The sequence below is a fragment of the Mustela nivalis genome (genome assembly GCF_964662115.1).
Source record: "Mustela nivalis genome assembly, chromosome: 1".
NCBI lineage: Eukaryota > Metazoa > Chordata > Mammalia > Carnivora > Mustelidae > Mustela > Mustela nivalis.
This window is the reverse complement of record NC_139020.1, coordinates 146,335,967-146,361,083: the sequence shown is the minus strand read 5'-3', so window position 1 is coordinate 146,361,083 and position 25,117 is coordinate 146,335,967. Positions and strand designations below refer to the sequence as shown.

The 25,117-nt window shown below is 39.1% G+C and overlaps 1 protein-coding gene and 1 long non-coding RNA gene across 10 annotated transcripts in view; one reads left to right on the top strand and one right to left on the bottom strand.

Moving 5' to 3' along the window:
• Nucleotides 1–22,252, bottom strand: part of ULK4 (unc-51 like kinase 4) — a 636,882-nt gene extending 614,630 nt beyond the window's left edge. For 5 of the 9 annotated variants that reach the window (XR_014310110.1, XR_014310111.1, XR_014310112.1 and 2 more), the window contains exons 1-9: nucleotides 22,079–22,229; nucleotides 17,124–17,318; nucleotides 12,675–12,774; nucleotides 10,326–10,465; nucleotides 8,278–8,440; nucleotides 5,932–6,033; nucleotides 5,038–5,121; nucleotides 3,159–3,234; nucleotides 180–272 (exon numbers count right to left, since the gene is read on the bottom strand). Coding sequence is in view for 3 of the 9 variants with exons in the window: in XM_082724764.1 (XP_082580890.1) it covers nucleotides 180–272; nucleotides 3,159–3,234; nucleotides 5,038–5,121; nucleotides 5,932–6,033; nucleotides 8,278–8,440; nucleotides 10,326–10,465; nucleotides 12,675–12,774; nucleotides 17,124–17,261 (896 nt within the window). In the remaining 6 variants the exon portion in view is untranslated. Of the gene's footprint in view, nucleotides 1–179; nucleotides 273–3,158; nucleotides 3,235–5,037; nucleotides 5,122–5,931; nucleotides 6,034–8,277; nucleotides 8,441–10,325; nucleotides 10,466–12,674; nucleotides 12,775–17,123; nucleotides 17,319–22,078 lie in introns of all 9 variants that reach the window. The other 4 variants (XR_014310114.1, XM_082724763.1, XM_082724762.1 and 1 more) reach the window with 3 other exon arrangements.
• Nucleotides 22,253–22,343: 91 nt separating this feature from the next.
• Nucleotides 22,344–23,725, top strand: LOC309862000. The gene is made up of 2 exons (XR_014310272.1): nucleotides 22,344–22,473; nucleotides 22,954–23,725. It is a non-coding gene; the product is annotated as an uncharacterized lncRNA (long non-coding RNA).
• Nucleotides 23,726–25,117: the final 1,392 nt, after the last annotated feature.

The window sequence follows — 25,117 nt, the reverse complement described above, 5'->3', positions numbered from 1 at the left end:
TGAGAAAATGAACAAAGTTGAGAACACAATGTCATGATTAAATCCTTGAGCAAAACTTAAAAGATTTTCTCCTAGCAAGCAGAGAAATTCATGTCATTGACACTACATTGATAGAACAGTAATCAGGAAGATCATTTAATAACCATGCCCCCCTCACAAAGATAAGCTTATATTACTACCTGATGTTGGAATCCTCAATGCTTGATTCCTGATCTTTCCTAGTGAAGGCATCCTTCCAAAATGAATGCTGCAGTAGGCCTGCCCAAGTTAATCTTTATAAAACAAAAATGTTAAAAACTATTTTAACATGATCTACCATCCACAATTCCCAAGTCATGTCCCAACTACATCTACCAGAATTTATGATTTATAAATTTCTCTCTGTAAATATACCTCAGAAATTCTTTCATTTAATTGTTTTTAAGATTTTATTTATTTATTTGAAAGGCAGAGCACAAGACAGCAAGCATACGGCCAAGCAGATGAGGGAGAGAGTCTCAAGCAGACTTCCCGCTGTGTGTGGAGCCTGACTCGGGGCCCAGTTGCACCACCCTGAGATCATGACCTGAGCCAAAACCAAGAGTCAGACATGAACCGACTAAGCCACCCAGGTGACCCTAGTTTCATTTTAGTATATAATTAATCTCTTAATGAAACACAAAAAAATAATTCAGAAACTTAAATAGTATAGAATTAAAGAGTCCAATAATTAAGTATTAGAAGTTTCAGGGCTCATATTCGACAGAGCCTGATAAAAACATTTTGGGTTCTCAAAAACATTCTATGAATGGAATCTAAAATTAGCTTAAAATTTTAAACTAAATATATCCAACATTATCAATCTATAATTCTGTCATCCTTTATTCTGTATACCCTACCTGTTTCACACATTTCATTTTGGGAACTTCACTTTTAAAACTGCATTCAGAAATAAGAAAATTAACCTCATAATTTTACATAGTCACACTTCTGTGTAGGAGCTAAAAGGTTATCTAGCTAGTTCACCCATATTAGAATGACTTCAGACCGTATCTAAAACCCAGACTCAGACTCACTTTCAAAGCATTACTTTTTACAACTAATAAAGCATGCTTCTGGTTATAATCATCAGACGAGGAATGATTAAGCCTAACTGAAATTTCAAAATGAAAGAGAATATATGATTATGAAATAAAATCACTTTAGGGCGCCTGGGTGGCTCAGTCAGGTAAGCATCCGACTCTGACTTCAGCTCAGATCTTGATCTCAGGGTCATGAGTTCAAGCCCTGAGTTGGGCTCCACACTGGGCATGGAGCCTACTTAAAAGAAAATATAATAAAACCTACCTAGGTCAAAATTAAAACATGATTAACAAAAGGAATATGCAATTACATACAATATCCCTTTTGTACAAAAGGGATATTGTATGAAATTGCATATTCCTTTTGTACAAAGGGCTCTTAAAACTCACTAGCAGAAATTTTTAAATGCCAATAAAGTGAAATTTCTTTCTTTTTTTATCTGGCAGCTTAGCAAATATAAGGTCAACAAAGTCCACTGAAGGTAACACTGGGAGGGTTACTAAACCAGCACACATTCCAAGAATGTAGCAAAGGCATCAAACTGTTTCATGTTCTTAGCCTCTGGCCACCAACCCCACAGTCATAAATCTGTCCAAAGCTGCTAACTGCCTAAGTTAACAACAACAAATACACAAAAGGACTTCTACTGTTGCAGCCCATGGAATATTCTAAATCAAGAAACACTATAAATGTTTACTATACTTAAGGTATACATGTACATTCTGCAGCCATGTAGGACTTAGTGTACATATAGGAAGAACTAGGTTACAGAGTGGTACCATTTATGCAACAAAGTATACAAGGATATAAACATGTGGAAATGTGAATACACCATCCTAAATTAAGTATATTTGTATCCTATCAAAAGGTGTCTGGAAGATCACAGCAAAATAACAGCAATCCTAAAAGCATCCATTTAAGCACAAGGTGTGCTTACACAAGAATTAGCAGCTCCTTCTGTAGTTTTTCACTTATACTTAGGGAAGCTAGAGACTGGATTATTTTACATGCTACACTAAACTGACTTCATTTTACACCCTGAAGCAGAGACCCCAAATACTTGCCTAAAACCCCCCAGTTACCTAGTGGTAGAAGCTGAAGTAGAAACCAGTTGTTCTTGTCTGCCAACCCAGGGAGATCCCCACCAGATCCACCCTCCTCCACCCCTTGCCACAGTGAATTCAAACTTTCTGCCATTACTGTAACCTGGAAAAGTCACTTTGTGCCTATTATCCTCGCACTTGATACCCTCGTTATGACAGGATCATCAGAAAAACAGATCACATTAAAATACCACTCAGTAGTTATAACATTAACTATCTTGACAGCATCATCCTTCGTTCAATAGTATATGACAGTTTTAACCTGAAATCCACAATGGGAAAAAATGCCCTCTTGGATCTGGAAGTTATAAGAAAATCCACCAACCTACTATGCAACTATGTATTAAAGGAGAAATGGACTTCAAAAACTTCCTCAGGATTAAAACCCCTGCAAACAAAGAGCCAAACCAAGAAACAGACTCTTAACCTGAGAGAACAAACTGCTGGCTACCAGAGGGGAGGAAGGCAGGAGGATGGGGGATATAGGTGACGGGGATAAAGGAGGGCCTTCGCTGTGATGAGCCCAGGATGATGTATGGAACTGTTGAATCCCTATATGGTACACCTAAAACTAATATTACACTATGTGTTAGGGGCTCCCGGGCAGCTCAGTAGGTTAAGCTGCTGACTCTTGATTTCAGCTCAGGTCATGATCTTAGGTTCACGGGTCAAGCTGCATGTAGGAATTCCCACTCAGCAAGGAGTCTGTTTCTCCCTCTCCCTCTGCCCCTCCCTTCACTCACCCTCTCTCACTTTCTCTAAAATAAATAAATCTTTAATATTACACTGTATGTTACCTGGAATTAAAAACTTTAAAACCCCTGCAAACAGAAAAAATAAACACTCAAAAAAAAAAAAAAAAGAAAAAGAAAGAAATCTGAGTTTATGTTGAGTAATTTGAATAGCTCTCTGTATATAACAGTACTATTTTAGAAGTATGTGAAAGGAGAAAAAGATTCCTCTTCTTAATATTAAAATACTACCCACACATACCTCTTCTGAGGATCCTTTTGAAGTAAACCATCAAGCAAATTAATAAAATCTGAAGAAGCTTTAGGAAGAGAAGGATCTATACACAAATTCCCAAAAGAAAAACAGGTGGTAAGTATAGGAATACATACTCTGCAAAAACATTTAGAGTAACAGTACTCTAAGCACGTATCATTTTTAAGAGAACACTGAATCCATTACTAACAATTACAGCCTCCATTTAATGGGGGTGAGGTGTGAGCATAAAATGAAATGTGTTTTCCTAGAACACAAAAAACATGAATCTCAAAAACTAAGTCTTGACTTCATTTTCTCTTTATTGCATTTAACTTTTAATTATGCCTCATTTTCTGAGGCATTCTTAATTTGACCAACGTGGCTTCACAATGCATAATAAAAATATTTGCAATCCCTCTTTTCTCCCTCTCCCTATTCTAAAAAATTTTTTAATAGGAAAATAATAGCACAATATGATGATACTGGCCAATTCCAGTATTCTCCAACTATTAGTTCTTTTTAAATTAGATTATATCACAACCACACTACCAGTCTCTGGTTACAAGCGGCCATGAAGACGATGCACAAACACATCAAACAGAGGGTGTTATTGGGCACTATGGTCACAGTTACAGGAAGATCGCTAAATAAGCCTGGGCCACCATACCTTTGACACCTGCATTTTCAGATTTCTCTTCCCTGCATAAAATTCCTTAACTTACAGGACAGACCCATAATCAATACTGTGAGTATTAAAAACAAAACAAAAATCAGAAATCATCATTACAGGAGATAGCTTTTATAGAAACCAGTCATTCTTGATATAAAAGTTAAAAGACAAACAAATGCAGTTTTGTTCTTTTTAGTAAGTACAAACTATTTTCAAAATAAGGTTTTGAGGGTTTTCTCCTCCTTAGAATGGCTCTTGAAATCCTAAAAGAATTCTGTATTCCCAGTTCCATAGATTAGTTCTCTAAGTTTTTTTCTTCTAAAAATGTACATTTTTTTTTTTTTATAAAGTCCTGTTTTCATTTCACGTGTGTGTCTTGAAACTCCTTTTGTGAGCATGGCACTTCCACACACAAAGTGCTTTACTTTGTTTGTTCCGGGTTTTTTTCCTTTTCTTTCCTTAAAATTGTTAGTGGTAGATTGTTATGTTAATCAAAATTCACATGATAAAAGTTCCAATACTTTCAAAATACCACAACTCTAGCTTAAAAAAAGACTAAAAACACGTCAGGGACATTCTTATTCATGGAGATAGAGAAGGACTGACAAATGCCTGGCTTGCCCTTATTTGAATATTAAACAGAAATAACTTCTTGGAACATAAGCACAACATAAGTAAATGATACATACACAAGAAAGAAAAACACAGAAGGTTGGGTTTTTAAAATCTTTAATCAGACTTCTGTTGATATAAGAGCACAAAATAATTTGTGCTTTTATTTTTTTTTTTTTAAGATTTTATTTATTTATCAGAGAGAGAGAGAGAGTGAGCACAGGCAGACAGAATGGCAGACAGAGGCAGAGAGAGAAGCAGGCTCCCTGACGAGCAAGGAGCCTGATGTGGGACTCGATCCCAGGACGCTGGGATCATGACCCAAGTCGAAGGCAGCTGCTTAACCAACTGAGCCACCCAGGCGTCCCTAATTTGTGCTTTTAAATGAGGGAATCTATTAGTAGTACTTTGGTCTTCATTTTAGTGTCTTAAAAAGAAAAAAAAAGCAAAAGGAATGCTAACATTTCTAAAAATATCCATCTGAATCTATAAAATGTAAATTTGAGGGTTAGGAATTAAAAACTGATTTTAGATAAAAATGTACCATTAGTGTCAGATGAAAACTAGCTGCCTTTATCACAAAAATAAATTAAAAAATCTTACCTTTTGGAATAGGTGGCAAAGGATCCTCATAAAAAATCTTTTCAACTAATTCTGAAAAAGTTTCTGAGAAGAATGGAGGTTTTCCTGAAACCACAAGAAAAACTGCAAAATTAGACAATATTTTGCTATCACTAATAATTCTAAATCTGAACTACAGATATTTTAGGATTATATAATTGATAGGAAAAAATATAGAGCAAGAACTACTTACTAAATGCTTGGTACAGACCAGGCACACTGTATATTTTTATATTTCTATAAGTCAAAATCTATCAGCCTAACAAATATGCTGATTCATTTATGGATCATTGCCATGATCCCAGGGCTGCATGGGCCACTGGACACATCTGAATAATTCACAGGCACAAGGTACCTTACAACTTCTAATAATTATAATAATCTAATAAGTAGGCACATTTTTCCAAATGATTATCATGAAAAACACCTATACCTCAGAAGTTCCTTAACGTATCATGTTAAAGGTTCCAGATGTATGCGTAGACACCAAGAATACAGGAGAAATACAGAGAAAAGCAAGCTAAAACCAGTTATATAAAAATTTGATGGGATGCCTGAGTGGCTCAGTGGGTTAAGCCACTGCCTTTGGCTCAGGTCATGATCCTAGGGTCCTGGGACCGAGTCCCTAATCGGGGACGGGGGGGGGGGGGGGGTGTCCTGGCTCAGCGAGAAGCCTGCTTCTCTCTCTGCCTCTGCCTGCCTCTTTGGCTCCTTGTGCGCTCTGACAAATAAATAAATAAAATCTTTAAAAAAAATTTTTTTTTTGGAAAAGCCAGGTTTTTTTCCCATCTTCCAGGTAAAATTGCTGCAACCTACAGACTTCATCCTTTTGTGTGTGCCCAGCTTCGATTTTAAAATGAACCAGAAAGTAATCACCTGAAAACATTTCATAAAGCAGGCAGCCCAAAGACCAGAGGTCACTGGTGATGGAGAAGTCAACACCCCTTAAAATTTCTGGCGCTGTATATGTAAGAGATCCTAGAAGTATAAAAAACAACTTTGTTAGGCATTTGTATCAATCCCCAAAACAAATCTACCTCCCTAGGCCTTCCTGTGTATTCCACATCTTTTAATGGTTTCTAATTTTAAGGTTTCATTTACAAGGATACATAAGAACACAAAGAGGTTTCAAAAACCCACTTGAGTTAGAGGTATGGCACAATACTATTGCATCTTCAGTATATTCTTTTTTTTTTTTAAGGTAAAAATTTAAATAATCAAAAGAACCTTTGATTATAATATTTTCATTAGAGCAGGCTAAATTATATAGCAAGAACACCCCAAATTCCCACTGGCTTACCAACAAAGGTTTATTTATTACTCCCAATGTCCACCAACACGTCCACCACAGGTCAGCCCAGGGGCCCTGACCCTCAGAATCACTCCAAGAGCCAGGCTGACAGAGACACCATCTCAACACAGGCTTCCATCATCACCAAGATGGGGGAAAGAACATGGCAAACTGCACACTGGCTCTGAAAATGCCCACCTCAGAGTAACTCCCATCACTTCTGCTCACACTTCCTAATCTTTGGCAGGGAGAAGATGCAATCCAGGGGAACAGGCAATGTTTAGTGAGAAACACTAAGGTGTGCCACATAGACTTTATACAAGTTTAATATTACAAAGAAGTGGGGCGCCTGGGTGGCTCAGTGGGTTAAAGCCTCTGCCTTCGGCTCAGGTCATAATCCCAGGGTCCTGGGATCGAGCCCCGCATCGGGCTCTCTGCTCAATGAGGAGCTTGCTTCTCCCCCACTCTCTGCCTGCCTCTCTGCCTACTTGCGATCTCTGTCAAATAAATAAAATCTTTAAAAAGAAAAATTACAAATAAGTAGCATTGAGTTAGCAAGTTCCCTTATTCACTGATGAGAAACTGAAGCCTAGAGGGTCCCCTAACATCTCTTAAGTCACATGGTTGAGAGGTTGCAGAACACCCACCAGAATTCCACCAAAAACCCGCCCATCTTCCAATGAGAAAGTTCTTTCCACGAAGCGAGTCATCACCACTCACTGGTGAGTGAGTATATTCCACTGAGGTAAATCTTCCAGCGAACAGTATCCCCAGGGCCCATTACAGCCAGGGCTGCAGACTCAAGTGGCCTCAGTGTTTAAAGCTCTCCTAGGTGACATTTTTGCTATGCCATCACATTTCATCCATACATTCACTCACACAGCACACACTTACGGAAGGCCTATTTGCCCTTACTATGCCAGGTCCTGAGAAAGCAAGCATAAATAAGACCCCCAAGATGCCCAGGCACCCTGCCCAGGCACATCATTAGTAGGTGTTGAAGGTGAATGTCAGTCTTCCCTGATTAGAATGCTAGTTTAGTTAGGCCTGGGGGTTCTGCCCGTTTGTTCCCTTTCGTATCTCCAGTGTCTAGGACATGTCTAAATTTCTGTTGATTTATGCACTTTCTTCTTCCCTCGACATTGAGTTAATAAACATACTAATGAACAAATGAAGTCCCTACCAACATAACTGTGTGGGAAGAAAATGATTACGTGTGTTAAGTTTGACAACAGATTTACACATGGAACATTACAAAAGAGGGGCGCCTGATGGCTCTGTCAGTTAAGCTCCAACTCTTGATTTTGGCTCATGTCATGATCTCAGGCTTGTGAGACTGAGTCCCACATCAGCTCCGCAGTTGGCATGGAGCCTGCTTGGATTCTCTCTCTCCCTCTCCTTCTCCCCTTCTTGCCCCCAGCTCCACTCGTATACTCCTTCTCTCTCTAAAAACAGTATTACAAAAGGTATCACTTCACAATCCCCCCTCAAGTACAACTCTTAACACTCCAGGCCCAACTCACTAGCAAAACCACCTCCCAAAAATGCACCCTAACAATCTCCCTTAATTTCAGAATATCAGCTACTCATCAATGCTGAAAAAATATCTACTTAGCCTATAGTGTGTGGCAGGCACTGTTTTAAGTACTTAGGATACAGAAGGAAGCAGGACAAAATGGCCATCCCCATGTTCAATGAGTGGTGACATAGAAAGCCAAGGATAGAATACAAGCTTTGTTAGAGATTCCCTGTACTTTACACAGTATTGGACCTATGCGAAAACCTTTGGGCTATGGACAAAGCCATTCCCATACCCAGATTTCTACTGTTATTTTCAATACATTAATTTGACTGGCAAAAACACAAAGTCGACATTATCTCCTAAACACAAAGACTTGGGCAGTATTCTGATCTGTAAGCTTTCCACATACCTTTGGCTCTACTTTTTACAGTTTTCTTCAGTACATTTTCCCCACTATCACCTCCGCCTTCTTCTGCTGCCACCAAAGCAAAGAACTCATCCAAATTTTCACCTTCTACTTTGGCCAAGCAAAAATTACTAAACTTCAATGTGCCAGGCCCTTCCAAGAGTATCTATGAAGACGAGAAAATAAAGGTGTTCAGAAACCAGTCCCATTTGCACTCCCCTTCAGTCCCTCTTCAAATCCCGCTGAAGATCTTGGAGCACTGGCCTTCTTGCTTCATCCTACTCAAAAAATTAAAGGCATATAAATTTTTAAAAGTGGCTAAAGAAAAAAAATGCAATATTTTAATAATAGGATCAAATATTAAACTGCCCATGCTCAGATGTATACAATGAACACATCATAACCACAGAGGGAAACCACATGCCTTTGGGAAAGATAAAGAACAGTGTATACGGAACAATTCATCCTCGCCAATCCTCCATCACAGCTGTAGGAGGATTTGAAAACCTACTTCTCCAAGGTGTTGTTTACTCACAGGCTCAAAACTAGCATTTTGAAGTTAGAGTCCACCACTCCAGTTCCGACTAGAGAATTTACTTAACCTATCTAAATTTCAGTCTCCTCACCTGTAATTATATTCTCATATGGAGGGCTTACAATAATAATGTTTAACAATATTCAACTTTGTATTTCATTATATACACCTTCACAAAGCAGCAACTCAAACCAGTAATAAGTACAATACCTAAGAATATGTACTTATAAATAATAGATGCCATTGATTGAAAACACCAGCAAGTGTCCTAGAAGCTTAACCTAAATATAGTATGGAATCCATCTCCAGATCACAGACAAGGAAGCCAATGCAGAGAGAAAGGTAAACTTGCCCAGGGTCACACAACTTCTAAATGTCAGTGTCACCTATGATTCTAGAACTAAGCAGGTTTCATGCCTCTACCACACTGAAGCACATTTAGTTAAAGGTCATTAATTTTTACCAAAGAAGAAGCTTTTGACCCATAATGTCACTAATCAAATAGCAAAGCCAAAAAGGTCATTATCAAGCTAAAATAATGGCTCATAATCATATATCATAATTTAAGAGCTTAGCATCCTAGTTTATAGAGATACTGAGTTCATCATTCACAATATACCTTAGCAGCAGTAACATTTATTCAAAAGGACTCAGAGGAGAGTTCCCATTCTAAAAGGTACCTCAAGGGGCACCTGGGTGGCTCAGTGGGTTAAAGCCTCTGCCTTCAGCTTGGTTCATGATCTCGGGGTCCTGGGTTTGAGCCCCATATCAGGCTCTCTGCTTGGTGGGGATCCCCCCGCCCCCGCCCGCCTCTCTGCCTACTTGTGAGCTCTGTCAAATAAATAAAATCGTAAAAAAATAATAATAAAAATAATAAATAAATTAAAGCTACTTCAATAGGTAACTAAAATATGGCACCATGTTTTTAATTTTAAAAAATATTAATTCAAGGGGCTCCTGGGTGGCTCAGTCAGTTGGACTTCAACTCTTGGTTTTGTCTTGGGTCATGATCCCAGGTAAGGGGATTGGCTCCACGCTCAGCACGGAGTTGGCTGGACATTCTCTCTCCCTCTCCCTCTGCCCCTTCTTTTAAGATTTATTTTTTTTAATTTATTTTTTATATATATTTTATTTTTTTTAAGATTTTATTTATTTATTTGGCAGACAGAGATCACAAGTAGGCAGAGAAGCAGGCAGAGGAGGGGGGGGGAAACAGACTCCCTGCTGAGCAGAGAGCCAGAGGTGGGGCTCCACCCCAGGACCCTAGGATCATGACCTGCACCAAAGGCAGAGGCTTCAACCCACTGAGCCACCCAGGTGACCCATCCCTCTGCCCCTTCTTGATAGCGCTCACTCTAGCTCTAAAATAAATAAAATCTTTAAAAGAAAACAAATTAACTCAATTTCAAGATGGTCTGTATTTTACCTAAATTTTATCTAAAAATAAAAACATCTCGGGGAAAGCACTATAACTTAAGACAGTAGGAGTTAGGAAATGAAAATTTTCATAAATTACCTTGCCAGGAGAAAGGTCACAAAAGAGAATGCCAAGTTGATGAAGATGATATAATCCAGTAATGAGGTCAACACCAAATTCTCTAACAACATCTTCTGGGAGGTTTTCATCTTGAGCAATAACCATTTCCAAAGAACCACCTGCAAGTTGATTAAAAATCACCCATTTTAACCCACCAACATAACACAGTGTCTCCAGGAGCTCCCACGATGGGTGATGATACTGAGCCTTAAAAAAATAAATCAGTACACATGGACAGCCTGGCAGGGGAAATGCACATATGGATGAACACAGTGGTCCAAGCACTGAAGGGGAATTTCTGTCTGTACTCCAGAGACAGCTTCCAGAGACTTACTGCTCAGGATGGGAAACTAATCAGTAAGCAAGCAGGAGGGATGCAGGGAGAATCCTTCTGGTGTTATGATTTCTAACTCATCCCTTGGGCATTGAACAGCTACAAAAATTAGTGGTAAATATTAATTCAAATTGTGCATTTAAAACACATCATGCAAAGTATAGCCACATTTACTCCTATACAAAGTTAACCATTTTCTACAAAGTCTGCATGGCAGAAAAAAGGTCTTTCCTTAACAGAAAATCACAACCCTTTGAGTACATCACTGAGGAAATAAAACAAAGGCAGACACACTGAATTCTATTCCTATACTCTACCAAGGTCCTGTTCACATTTCTACCATCTAAGTGCCAGGAACAAACTTTTTTTTAAAGCATCAAGGTTCCAACAGTAGCCAAGATCAGAGGAATATATATAACCCTGCACATAATGTTCTCTCCCCAGAGCACTCTTTTCTTTTTGACAATTGTATATCCCAGGCAGCTATCCTAACTTGGGCTCAAATAAAACTCTTCTCCTTTCTCTTAAAAAAAACAGAAAAAAGAGAAGAAAGAAAAGAGAAAAGAGAAGAAATAAGAGAAAAAAGGAGAGAAGAGGAAAAAAAGAAAGAAGAAAAGAAAGAAGAGAGAGAAAATAAAAGAAAAAAGAAGAGAAGAAAAAAGGAGAGAAGAAAAAAAAGAGAAGAAAGGAGAGAAGAAAAAAGAAAAGAGGAGAAGGGGGAGGAGGGGCAGGACAGAGGAGGGGGCAGGACAGAGGAGGGTTGGGGGAGAAAAAAGTCTTGGGGAGAAGGGGGGGAGGAGAAAATATCCTGGGGCGCCTGATGGCATTGGACTCTTGATTTCAGATCAGGTCATGATCTCAGGGTCAGGAGATGCAGCCCGGTCAGGCTCTGTGCTGGGCATGGAGTCTGCTTAAGACTCTCTCCCTTTCTCCCTCTGCCCCACCCCAACCCCTAATGCCCCCCCCCCACCGGGGCCTGCACACACTCTTGGGGGGAAAAAAAAAAGCCTTAGATGTCATCTGAAAGTTCAGTCAGAACACTATGAAGGTAGATTTTTTGAAGCTGATTTTTCAGTGGGTGAGGAACCACTCCATACACCGGCATAAAGTAGTAAAGCTATGAAGATGGTCCGGGAGCAGAAATAACAGCTGAAGCAAGAAGGAACACAGGGAAAGTCTGCTGATCACCTCAAGAGTGTGTTCAACTGTGCAAGCATTTAAACCATAGTCCTTTCCTATTATTTTGGAAAAAATAAAATGCAAGAATTATTACAAATAACCTCTTTCATGATTCAGTTTTATAAATTTGAATTGCCAATATAATGGGTAAGACCCATAAAACTAGAAATTCTATCTTAATATTTAGTGATTCTTTATTATCAATGTATAAACAGAAGTATGCCAACAGTGGTACTTTTTCCCTGAAGACACTGAAACTAAAAGCCCAGATAAAATCAATATAGTCAGTCAGTTTTCTCCCTACATACAGTCACAGAAAGTTGTATAAAGCAAGAGCTATAACAAGTTATCTCTAATCATTGTTAAGGGGTAGTATTTGTTGGTTCATCTTTTACTTATTCACATACCTTAAGTTTTTATAAACAGCAAGTATTCTCTTCATAAACAAAAAGATGATCACTTTATAAACTAATGAGCTAACTAATAGCTCCTTGAACTAAAATACTTGGTTTTTATTGAATAAGAAAACTTGCTTGATAAGTTCATCACTAAAAAATATTTCTAAATTTTTATATAGGCGATGTAGTAGTATTTTATACCAAAATAAAGTTAAGCCCAAATTGAATTTTACTGTCTCCCTCTCAGCAGACATCTTTGCATTCTCCCCTAGTAACCAAACATACGTGCAAGCGAACACAGTCAATAGTATCAAGTGCTTCTATTTGCAATACAAAAGGAAAATAACAAAACCTGCATATGTTTTTTCACAATTACATGAGGTGGAAATATTTGTAGCACTTCCTACACACACTTACCTGTGCAGAGTTCCACCACTAGCCAGAGATGATTGCTGGTTTCATACCATTCATGAAAAGTTACAATGTTTTTGTGTTTAATTTCATGGGTGAGACGGACCTATAAAAATACAGCATTCACAAACACACATAAAAAAAGAAAATGCTTAATTTTCTCATATTAATCCTCACATCTGTTAAGAAACACCTAAATACACAATTGGGAAGTGGGCAACAAGATAGCAGAATTTGGTGGAATCAAACTTAAAATGATGGCTCTTAAGGCTGGTGATGTGGAAAAATGCTAATTTAATGTACAATCTTAAAAAAAAAGAAAACTTTTGCAATATAGTTTTGTGTATTTATGTAAACACTACATTGCAAAAGAAATGTTCATAGGAAAAGTACCAAAAAGAATATGTCAAAATAGCTTTTCTGAGTAGAACTGGTAATTTCTACTTTTTTCTATTTTCTACATTACGTACACACTACTTTTATAATTAGGAAAGAAATAACTTTCAAGGAAGAAAAGCACCTTTACTAAGTAACAATAACCTCAAGTCTCAATAACACAATAGTTAAATTATATAGCAAGTGAAAAATTATTAGCCCAACTTCAAAATGTTTAATTTTATATCATAAAAAAAGACAGCATAATAATTTAAGTGAAAAAGGCAAGAAACAAAATTATGCATTATCAGGATTCAAATTTTTTTTTAAACTCATAGTAAACAACAGTAGAACCAATCAACCAAAACAACACAGGGACTATCTCAGGTGACAGCACAATGCAGCTCTATCTTTTCCCCACCTCTTCTACCCATTCTTCTGGATTGTCCAAGTTTTCTATAATAATGATACATTACTTATTAAATATTTAAAAGAATCCTTAAAGGATTCTACAATTTTATTCTTAAAAATACCCTTAGTGGGGACGCCTGGGTGGCTCAGTGGGTTAAGCCTCTGCCTTTCACTCAGGTCATGATCCCAGAGTCCTGGGATCCATCCCCGCAACAGGCTCTCTGCTCAGCAGGGAGCCTGCTGCTTCCTCCTCTCTCTCTGCCTGCCTCTCTGCCTACTTGTGATCTCTGTCAAACAAATAAATAAAATCTTTAAAAAAAAAAAAAAAAAAAAAAATATATATATATATATATATATATATATATATATATATATATATATATCCATCCTTAGTGAATCCCAGTGTAAATTCACTTGGGTTATTAAAAGAATCATTACAGTGAGCCCACTGATCTTAAAATGTACATTTCCATTATATCATGAGAATTCCTATGCACCAAAAACAAGAGTGAATTGAAAACTCAACAAAGATGCAAGAACCTGTCAGTTAAAAAAAATACTAACTTGCCTCAGGGATTTTTGTTTTTTCCCTTCAAAATCCCTAGAAGTATGGAAACTAAAACCATAAAAATATGTGCTCTATTAACAAACCATCCAGACTCCAAATTCGTGATCCAAGTGCTTTGAATCCTCGTCCTCTGATCTCCTTACACACACACACACACACACACACTCTCTCTCTCTCTCTCTCTCTCTCTCTCTCTCTATTGTCACTCAGACTCAACACAGGCTAATGGGCCCATTGATTTACAGAAATACAGAGCTCCCAGTTTTAAAAATGGATAAGTGGTACACTTTAGGAACAGCAGGTGGGCTCCGTATTCTAACACAAAGAAAGGGAAATGAATCCACATAATTTAGGAGACAGATGAGGAGAAAAACAAAAATCAGAGTGACCAAGAGAATCTGAGGAGCACCTTATAATAAACTAATACAGGACCAGAAGAAAATGGGGAAGACACAGCGTGAGCATGTTTAAATGGATCTCCATTGATTCAGGCACTGGAAGGGGGAGGTCCTAATGACAAGTAAAGGAGGTATGGAAATTCCAACAGAAATCAGGCCACAGCCCAGCCTCCCGCGCTGCCTATCACTCAGTATATGTAAAAGTACCTACTCTTTCAGATACTGGTTCACCTCGGCACTCTCAATCTCGCAAACCACCCATCTGTTGAAATAATATATTCTTCTTGCTGGATTAATTAATAAAATGTCCTTTCCATGTGGATCCTATGACCTTTAAAGTTAGATCTGTAGCCCCCATTGTATTTCTATTGGACTGCATTGTTAGGTTTTGACCAAGAGCTGTAACGTCTCCAAAATCTTGCACACATCCTAGCTCGTGACCACTACCTGTTGACTTTCCAGCTCACTCATGCTAGTACTCCAATTCTGGTTCAGTTTAGACGTCCACAGTCTGCACAGACACAAGAAACTGAGGCAGACACAAGCCACACTGACTGATACAGCTTCAGTTCAGGATCTCCAATTTCAAGTGGCCCCAGCCAGTCTGTCTGCCAAGTGAGGATTCATATTTCTGCTTTCCTCTTGCCTAGAATGCCTTCCACCACCCCCTCAATTGAGGACTTAGCTTCTCAGTTCAGAGAAAACCTCATTAGAAGAGAAATTCCTTGTGTTCCCAGCACCAAATCTACAAACAAACCTGTATCATGTCCCATACATCTGTCAACTATCCACACTCCTTAGAGAAACCAACACCTCCTTACACCCCTTAGAAAAGCTACCTTCAAAACAAAAACAAAGAGTAACAAGTGTTGCCACCAAAGATGTGGAGAAATGGAATTCCTTGTACACTGTTGGGAGTGTAAAATGCTACAGCCTCTGTGGAAAAGTGTGTTAGTTGCTTAAAAAAAAAAAAAAAAAAAAGTTAAACATAGGATTCCATTTTCTGAGTATATATCTAAAGGACTGAAAGCAGAATATGTCCTGAAGACATATATGTACACCTATTTTCACAGCAGTATTATATGTGCTGCCGAAGCGAGCACCACAGCAGTATTATTCACAATAGCCAAAAGGTAGAAGAACACAAGTGTCCATAAACAGGTAAATGGATAAGCAAAATGTGGTCTATATATACCGTAGAATATTGCAGTCTTATGAAAAATTCTTACACATGCTTCAATATGAATGAACCCTGAGGACACCACACTAAATGAAATAAGTCATAAAAGACAAAGGAGGTAGGATTCCATTTACATGAAGTACCATTCAAAGACAAAGTAGAATGGTGGTTGCCTGGGACTGGGGAAGGAGAAATGAGGAATTACTGTTTAAGGTGTATAGAGTTTCAGTTTTGCTAGGTGATGAAAGTTCTGGACCATCCAACAATCGCACTCTGGGTATTTACCCAAAAGAGTTGAAACCTCATGTCCACACAAAAACCTGTATACAGATGTTTATAGCAGCTTTATTCACAATTGCAAACAATCAAGATGCCCTTCAATAGATGAACAAACTGGTACATCTATATGAGGTTTCTCAAAAGACATGAGCTGTCAGCTACAGACAGACACAGAAAACATTGCTAAGTTAAAGATGTCAGTCTGAAAAGGCTATATACTATACAATTCCAACTATATTACATTCTGGAAAAGGCAGAACTATAGACCTAATAAAAAGGTCAGTGGTTGCCCAAGGTTGGGGAGAAGGTGGAGGGATGACTAGGTGGAGCACAGTAGATTTTCAGGGCATGAAAGTATGATACTGTAATAATACATATTACATTTGTCCACCACTATGGAATGTACACCACCAAAAATGCACCCTAATGTCAACTATGAAGTATAGATGATTATGCTGTATCAATGTGGATTCATCCATTGTAATATATGTGCCACTTCAGCAGGGATGCAGACAATGGAGAAGACTATGCATGCAGGACAACAGGGAGTAAGTGGAAAATCACTACACTTTTTGCTGTGACTCAAACTGCTCTTAAGAACTTAACTTTTTAGGGGCACCTGGATGGCTCAGTTGGTTAAGCATCCAACTCGATCTCAGCTCAGGTCTTGATCTCAGGGTCATGAGTTCAAGCCCCACACTGAGCTCCACCCTGGGCATGGAGCCTACTATTAAAAAAAAAAAAAAGTTTACTTAAAAAAAAATGAGTTCTAGGGATGGTGTTGGTTACACAGCATAATGAATGTACTGAATATCACTAGCTATACACTTAAAAATGGTCAAAATGGTACATTTTTGATACGTGTATTTTACCACAATGGGGGGGGGCCTAAATTTTGTCCAGGACCCTGGGCTATAAATTTTAAACCCAACTCACTCTTACCCACTGTCCTTCCTTTGGCAATCTTCATAAATCACATACTAAATGTATAAGTAAATATACTAATATAGAGTGTATTTTCCTGACTCTTCCCAAAAAAATAACAAAGTTGGTAATTACCTAGGTATGTATACTAGTCATTATTCAGGTTTGGTGGCACTAAACAGATAGAAGGTCACCCATCCCGACTGAAAATATGGTATATGCTATAGTGAGTTCAATAGCTTTGGTTTGATGCTATTACCTCTCCTTGATAATAGCTCTGTGTTTTCCCAGGGGGAAGGAAACATATATGACTTACTTACCCAATTGGTTATTTCAGGCCTTTTGTTCTTATCAGTACAAAGAATAGCTACAAAATTGATTGTTCCCTTCCGACGCCCTTTATAAACAACGGTGTTGCTTCCTCGGCCAATCTCCTCATACAGAATGAAGTTTTCCATCTCTGGGCTGACTTCTCACCATTAGATAAAATAACAGCCTAATCGCATCTCTCGTTCCTAAAAGGTAAACAAAAACCTTTATAAATGCAAGCTGGTTACATATTTAATTAGCCTAGGATACTTAATATGTAAACCTAATAATAAACTCAGAAAATTCACCTACAAATGTTAGATACTAATGTCTCTTTGTAGGGTGAAGAAAAAAATAAGCTAAGGGGAAAACAAAAAAATTCACAAATTCCTTCAACAAGATCTCAACAAAAGTGATGAAAATGACAAAAAGAGGGATGAATGAGATACCAGTCAGTGTATCTTGATACTTTTCTTAGGCTCTTGTTACAAAGGCAGGCACATTGTGTCAACATCTGTATAGAATGTGCCAATATATGACCCACCTAAACCTCAAATTGTGAGATACAAATTAGACAATGTATGTTAAAATGCTTTATATGTAATGATATTTACATCTAATCCACAAAGATTCTAAGAGTCAATCCAAATACTATTTGAAGTCAGCTGTTACTAAACTAAAGGGTCCTCTTCCCACATTCAGCTTGCTGCCTCCGTTTGTAAATCAAGTTTTAACTGGAACCAAGCCACACCCATTTACTTGTAGATTGTCTAAGGCTCCTTTTAGGCTACAATTGCAGAACTGTGACAGAATAATGGCCTACACACATTTTAAATACCTCCTATCTAGCCCTTTACAGAAAAAGTTCACTAACTCCTGTTTTAAATTTAAACAAAAAAAAAAAATTTTTTTTTTTTAAACAACCACTTCATCATCTAGGATATAAGCAGTTAAGAGAGTTCATTTTCTTGGCCAATTTGTCCTAATTTGCCTGACTGAACAGGAATTGATATAGTCTTGTTTTATTTTATTTACAATTTTATTTTTTAGAATTTTATTTTTTAGAATTTCTTTATTTAGAATATATTTATTTAGAATTAAAGCACATCAGTGGATTCAGCATCTTGAACAATACATTTACAGTATAATCGAAGTATTAACTTGATCCACAAAACCAATTTTAAATTGGTATCTCTTTGAAAGGATTTCATATGGTAGACTACAGAAAAGTTTCCAGAATTTATCCAGTAAGCTGTAAGAAATTCTTTAAAAGCAGCTGTTTATACATTGTATCCAGTAAGTCAGAACCTATAGCAAAACTCTTTGAAAAAGAATGTAAAAGAAAGGGGTGCCTGGGTGGCTCAGTGGGTTAGGCCTCTGCCTTTGGCAGGTCATGATCCCAGGACCCTGGGATCGAGCCCCACATCGGGCTCTCTGCTCAGCAGGAAGCCTGCTTCCCTCTCTCTCTCTCTGCATGCCTCTCCATCTACTTGTGATTTCTCTCTGTCAAATAAATAAATTAAAATCTTTAAAAAAAAAAAAAAAGAATGTAAAAGAAGTTAATGAGTATGGTATTTCTTTTTGGTCAAATGAAAATGTTCTGGAATTAGTATTAATGGTTGTACAACTTTGTGAATAATCCCTGAATCAGGGTGCCTAGGTGGCTCAGTAGGTTAAGTATCTGCCCTGGGTGCAGGACATGATCTTGGGGTCCTGGGATTAAGCCCCTAGTGCTCCCTACTTAGTGTGGAGTCGGCTTCTCCCTCTCCCTCTGCCCTCCCATCCCCACTCTCTCGTTCTCTCCCCCAATAAATACAATCTTAAAAAAAAAAAAAAATCACTGGGGGCACCAAGATGGCTCAGATGGTTGGGCCTTTGCCTTCAGCTCAAATCATGATCCCAGAGTGCTGGGATCAAGCCCCACATTAGGTTCCCTGTTCTGCAGGGTGCCTGCTTCCCCCTCTCCCTCTGCCTGCTTGTGCTCTCTCTAACAAATAAATAAAATCTTTTTTTAAAAAAATCACTGAATTGTACATTTTAAAAGGGGTTAACTGGGGCGCCTGGGTGGCTCAGTGGGTTAAGCCGCTGCCTTCGGCTCAGGTCATGATCTCAGGGTCCTGGGATCGAGTCCCACATCGGGCTCTCTGCTCGGCAGGGAGCCTGCTTCCCTCTCTCTCTCTCTCTCTCTCTCTGCCTGCCTATCCATCTACTTGTGATTTCTCTCTGTCAAATAAATAAATAAAATCTTTAAAAAAAATAAAAATAAAATAAAAATAAAAGGGGTTAACTGTATAGTATCTACGTATCTCAATTTGGTGTTGATATAATTGACATGTACTTTAAGTTTAAAGTGTACAATGTGATTTGATCCATGTATATATAAGAATATGATCACTACCATAACAGTAGTTAATATCTCTACATGTCACATAATTATCATTTTTTTGTGGTAGGAACATGTAAGATCTATTCTTGTAGTGACTTTGAAGTACATAATACTTTATTGTTTAGTATAATCACTATGCTGTATACCAGATCTTCAGAATGTATTCTCTGCTGTAAGCCATACCACAACAGGTATGACCTACATACCTAAGAGCTAGATTTGGCCAACAGGCAGCAGTTTGTCTTATCCTGGCATAGGGAACCAGTAATCTAACAATCTAGGAATAACTAATTTTATGATTCAATTTTCCAAAGAAATTAAAATTTACTGCAAAATGGGAAAAAATCTATAAAGTGTACAGTCTAGTAATTACATTTAGTTATTTGGATTACAAACCTGGTCTCTATGTCAAATCAGAAGAACTCATACTATTGAGAGCAAAATTCTTTAAATTTTAAGTAGAAAAGATGTAGAAGAAATCCAAATTTAAATCAAATGAAAATCCAAAAGTGGCACAGGTAGTATCTATTTATTTTATTTTAACAAGCACTTTTACTAAGTTCTATGCTCCTCTCTTCCTAAAACCCATTCATTAAAAACCAATGCTGATGGGGTGCCTGGGTGACTCAGTGGGTTAAAGCCTCTGCTTTCAGCTCAGGTCATGATCCCGGGGTCTCTGCTTCGGCGGGGAGCCTGCTTCCTCCCCTCTCTCTGTCTGCATCTCTCCTACTTGTGAGCTCTGTCTGTCAAATAACTAAATAAAATCTTAAAAAAAAAAAAAAAAAACCACAGTTCTGACTCATGACCCACCAAAATTCAGCCCAGACAAGAGTAATTTTGTGGCAACAGGTCAACATTACAAAGTATGTAATATAACCAAAGTAAGATTAAAATGACAATATGTTAAGATGGAAAAGCCATTTAGCCAGAAAAAAATAACCAGACCTTTAACATTTACTTAAATGTTCGCAAATTGGCTACATTAGGATACAGCAGGATAAGGTGTTGAAGTAAGTTTTTATGTAAGACAAAGAATTCATTCTTTGAAAGTAAGGTTTTAAGCCACAAGGGGAAAAAAATGAAATCTTCAAGTTTTGAACTTGCTTCAGGCCAAATTATTTTCTTCAATCTTTTACTGAGTAGTGATATCTGGGCAGACCACATAGCCTGAAATTAATGAAATTCACCAATTACAAAGTCTGGCTTAGGTAAGAGAGGTTTACTATGGGAACATTTCCCCTCCCTGAGGCTCAGCTTCCTTAGAGTAAAATAGGAATTGGATCAGATGATTTTCTAAGTTTTGTTTCAAGTTTGAAATTCCAGGCTTTTAGAGTGTTTTTGGCTCACTCCAAGGCCATTCTCACTTAGACTTCCTAATAAGAGTTTTTAAAAATATGTAACCTCTTAAATTGTAAAATAAAACACAAATACAGAAAACTCCACAAAATAAATGTATAGTTTAATGATTATAAGAGGGACATCCTTGCTATCACCACCCAGGTGACGAACATCACTTGGCCTGCTACTCCGGAAGTCCCTTCCTGAGCCTATGGCAATCACAACTCTTCATCCTTTCCAAAGGCAATCATTTTCCGTTATCACTTCCTCGCGCTTGTTTGTGTTCTCACCGAGTGTGCATTTCCAGACACCACCATTTAGCCTTCCCAATTTTTCTAAAGGTGTGGCGTGTCTTTTAAGACTCTCAACCTACAAGCTCACCAAGGTATTACCAGAGAAGCCAGAAATCAGAACGAATCACACATAGGACCAAATGAGGCATTTAAGATTCAGTGGCTGGGCTTACAGGCAACAACTCTGAAACTAACCAGGTGCTAGAGGCACGCAGATGAAGACCGGAACCCTCCCTTAACTCTACCTTCATTAACTCCTCAACTAGCCGTTTGCCCCCGCCCAAACCTATTGAATCAGAAACTGTGGAAGCAAAGCCCAGCCACCTGTGGTTTCACTCACCCCCCGGAAGCACGCTCAACTTCCCTAACCACAGACGAAAACAACCTTTTTGGAGGGCGTAAAAGGTGGCAGGCGCTGTGCCCAAGCGTTCAACAGGTGCGCCTCCTTGACAGGCTTAATTAACTACAGGCTCTAAGCTTAGCCTGATCTCGAAAGCGCGGGTGCTCAATCACTATGTAAACACCCCTCACTCCAAGAAGCTCACTGCCAGCGAACTGGTTCACTCTCTTTCTCTCCACGTCCACGGACATCTGGAAGCACGGCCGGCTTAGAATTCGGGAAGCGCCGCCAAGGTTTAAGGGGAAAAACTCCGCATCTGGGACGTCCGTAAAGCTCATCTCCCGAACCCTACAACCCCGAATCCCCCTTGCACCTAAGTCCTCGAGAAGGTGTCCCATGTACCCGAACCAAAGCCTCGAGAAAACTGTTTCAGATTTTTTAGTTTAACTCGGTAACAAGGCAGAGTCCGAAGAAAGAAGACACCGGAGACACAGGGTTCACGGAGAAAGGGTAGGTGAATGGCGCCCCTCCAGGCCTGTAGTGTACCCCGCACCCTCAGCAAGACACAAACCCAAATTCGTAAACTCTAAAACTGCCACTGCTTCTCACCAGAACGACCGACGAGGAAAAGCCGCCGACGCAATGGAAGGCTCCCGCCAAGGCCCGCTTCTGGGGTTCTAATCCTTCAAGGCAAGTCCACTGGGCAAGGCCCGGGGTGAAGCAAGAGAGCAAAGTGGAACACGCAGGCGCAGTTTTAGGTAATGCGTGTCTTACACCCCTCTGCGTTTGGATTCGCCCATCCCGTCTCCAGGGCAGCGCGCAGAACGCCGGAAGCAGCGCAGGGCGCTAACTGGCTGAGCAATTTGAGTTCCTATTGGCTAGGGCCCGGAAGTGGGGAGGCCGTGGCGAAGCGTCAGTCCAACCTAACTGCTTGCGGTGGTTGGGATTTGGGGAGGAAAGGAGACCTGCTTGGACTATAGATTCACGTTTGGAGGTTATGAAAGGTTGGGACCTTGTTATTTCTTCTTGCCCCACACTGTCCTCCTCTATCTTCTTCCATTCTGACACTTGCCGGAGCTCAGGGACGAGGCGACGCAGTCTGGGTAACAAATGGCTCAGAAAGAAGCGGATGTCTCGGGTCCCTCTCCCTTTAGAAGAAAATAGAAGACCAAAGAGAAAACCTTTCTTCTTGCACCTGAGAAAACAGACCGTATCCTCCATCTCGAGTTGATTGCATATGGCTTTTAAAATTCCACGTCCTCAAATTCCAGCCACGAGACACGTGAACACAAGCCCCCCTCTTCCCTCCGTCAAGTTAGGCCAGTGGTTCTCAAACTTTGGCATCAGAATCACCTGGAACGCTTGTTGAAACACGTTTCTGGGCCCCATACACAGAACACCTGATTCTGTGCCTCTGGATGAGGTCCAAAATATTGCAGTTCTATCAAGTTTTACCAGATGATGTGGATGTTGCTGTCTTACAGGAGCCACACTTTGCAAAACTGTATGTGGAGGAGCTGTTCATCTCTTTGATCTCAGGTGAATCGCCGCTCTTCTTTGACTTAAAACCCTTCGTACTCTCTCAGGAATCTTTCTCAGCGCTTCTGCTTTCAAGATAGAACTTGGAAGTAAGTACTTTCTAAACGACAAGAGCTAAAGGCTGAAAGCAGTGGAGAATGAAGAATGCCTTCTGAACCCTGAGGCTTTTTCTACCCACAATGATGGCAGCAGCTAGTGTTCTAATCTTTGGTGAAAAAAACTGGCAAAGTTGGGGAAAGAGATTTGCCAAATACCTGGCAGAAGAGAAGGTCTTCCAATAAAAGAGCTATGTTAATGCTTTATTTCTTCCAAACCAAGTTCGCTAATCAATAACCCCCAAAATGTGCGATAGACACTGAATGAGCCTTTTAATGCCTTAGTCTTGCATGTGTATATGTAGCCGCAAATATCAAGATACATGAGGAAAGACCCTAATATGAAAGAGATTAAAATAAGCAAACTAATGAAACAAAAACAAGGCAGAAACCAGGCTAAAACTTCCAAGTTATTAATATCATTATAGATGTGAAATATATAGCATCTGTAGTTTGCATTCTCTTTTGTTTTTCTTTAATGCAAGAGATTTAAGAGTTGGGCCTTTGTTTGCTTTGTTACTAGATGAATTTTGCTCTTCTTGTTGGCCTGCATATATTTGGTTTGGGGAAGCGACTGAAATTTCCTTTGTGGTCTAATAAATTACTAATATTTTTAAATGTTCCACAGGAGTTTGGAAAGAATATCTGTTTCTTATTTGTTGTGTTTAGAATTTCATATGCATATTTTCAAGGTTATTAACTGACATGTTCTAATCTTTCAAACCTCTTTAAGTTTCTTTATCCTGATTGCTCTGCCACTTACTGAGAAAGGTGTTTTCAAGTTACTCATTATGATTGGGGATTTGGCAATTACTTGTTTTGGGGTTTAGTTCAAGGACAGTGAGCTTAAAAAATAACAACAAAATTATCCCAGTGGAAATAAATAGAAGTAAAACACTATTAAAGATTTAAAAAAAGAAATAAAGGGGCGCCTGGGTGGCTCCTTTAGGAGGGTAGACGATTAAACGGTTAGAAGGTTAAACAACTGCCTTCACTCAGGTCATGATCCCGGAGTACCAGGATCGATTGCCGCATCGGATTCCCAGCTCCACGGGGAGTCTGCTTCTCTTCTCTCATGCTCTCTTTCACTGTATCTCTCTCTCAAATAGATAGATAAATAAAATCTTTCTCTTTAGGATTTTATTTATTTATTTGACAGAGAGAGAGATCACAAATAGGCAGAGAGACAAGCAGAGAGAGAGGGGGAAGCAGGCTCACCTTTGAGCAGAGAACCCGATGTGGGGCTCAATCCCAGGATCCTGAGACCATGACCTGAGCTGAAGGCAGAGGCTTAACCCACTGAGCCACCCAGGTGTCCCAATGAAGCTTTTTTAAGAAACAGAAATGAATGAAACAGAAGGGGTGGAAATCCAACCAGGATATAAAGGTAGAGGGCAGAAGATGGTTTTCATGGTTCTCTTTTGGGTTGTAATTTCCTCCAGAGAACTAGACACAGAAGCTGAATCTTGTCCCCTGTGGTAGCCAGCTCTCCTTGTGATGTGCTCCATGCTCAGATTACCAGCTCAGGGGATGGACTGTCTGGGAGACACAAGCTCAACTCTGAGAACCTCAAGACCAAAGTACCCCATTACTTGGTAGTACTTTGAAGCCTTGGGAGAAAGCATGATCATTCCACTAGCACCGGCTTACTAGTGTAAATACTGAAAGAGCCAGGTGCCACCTTCCTCTTCAATGGGAGATTTTCAACCCTATAACACTAACCCATAGTCTTTAAAATTTCTGGCCTCCTGAGATATCTTTTCCCTTTAATAACAAGAATTAATCACTCTAACATCTGTTATACATGCTCTGAAAACTCCAGTTTAGACTAGATTCCCAGAGAAATTACATTTTTTGGACACTTATTGCAACAAATACCTTGATGATTGCTTCCTTCTCCCCATCTTATCTCCAGGACATCCTAGTCACCTCTGACCCTGCTCCCCCTCATGTATCTGATGGTGCTTTTTTCTTCTTCCTTCCGCAAAGCCCATGTTACTTTGCAAGACATTTT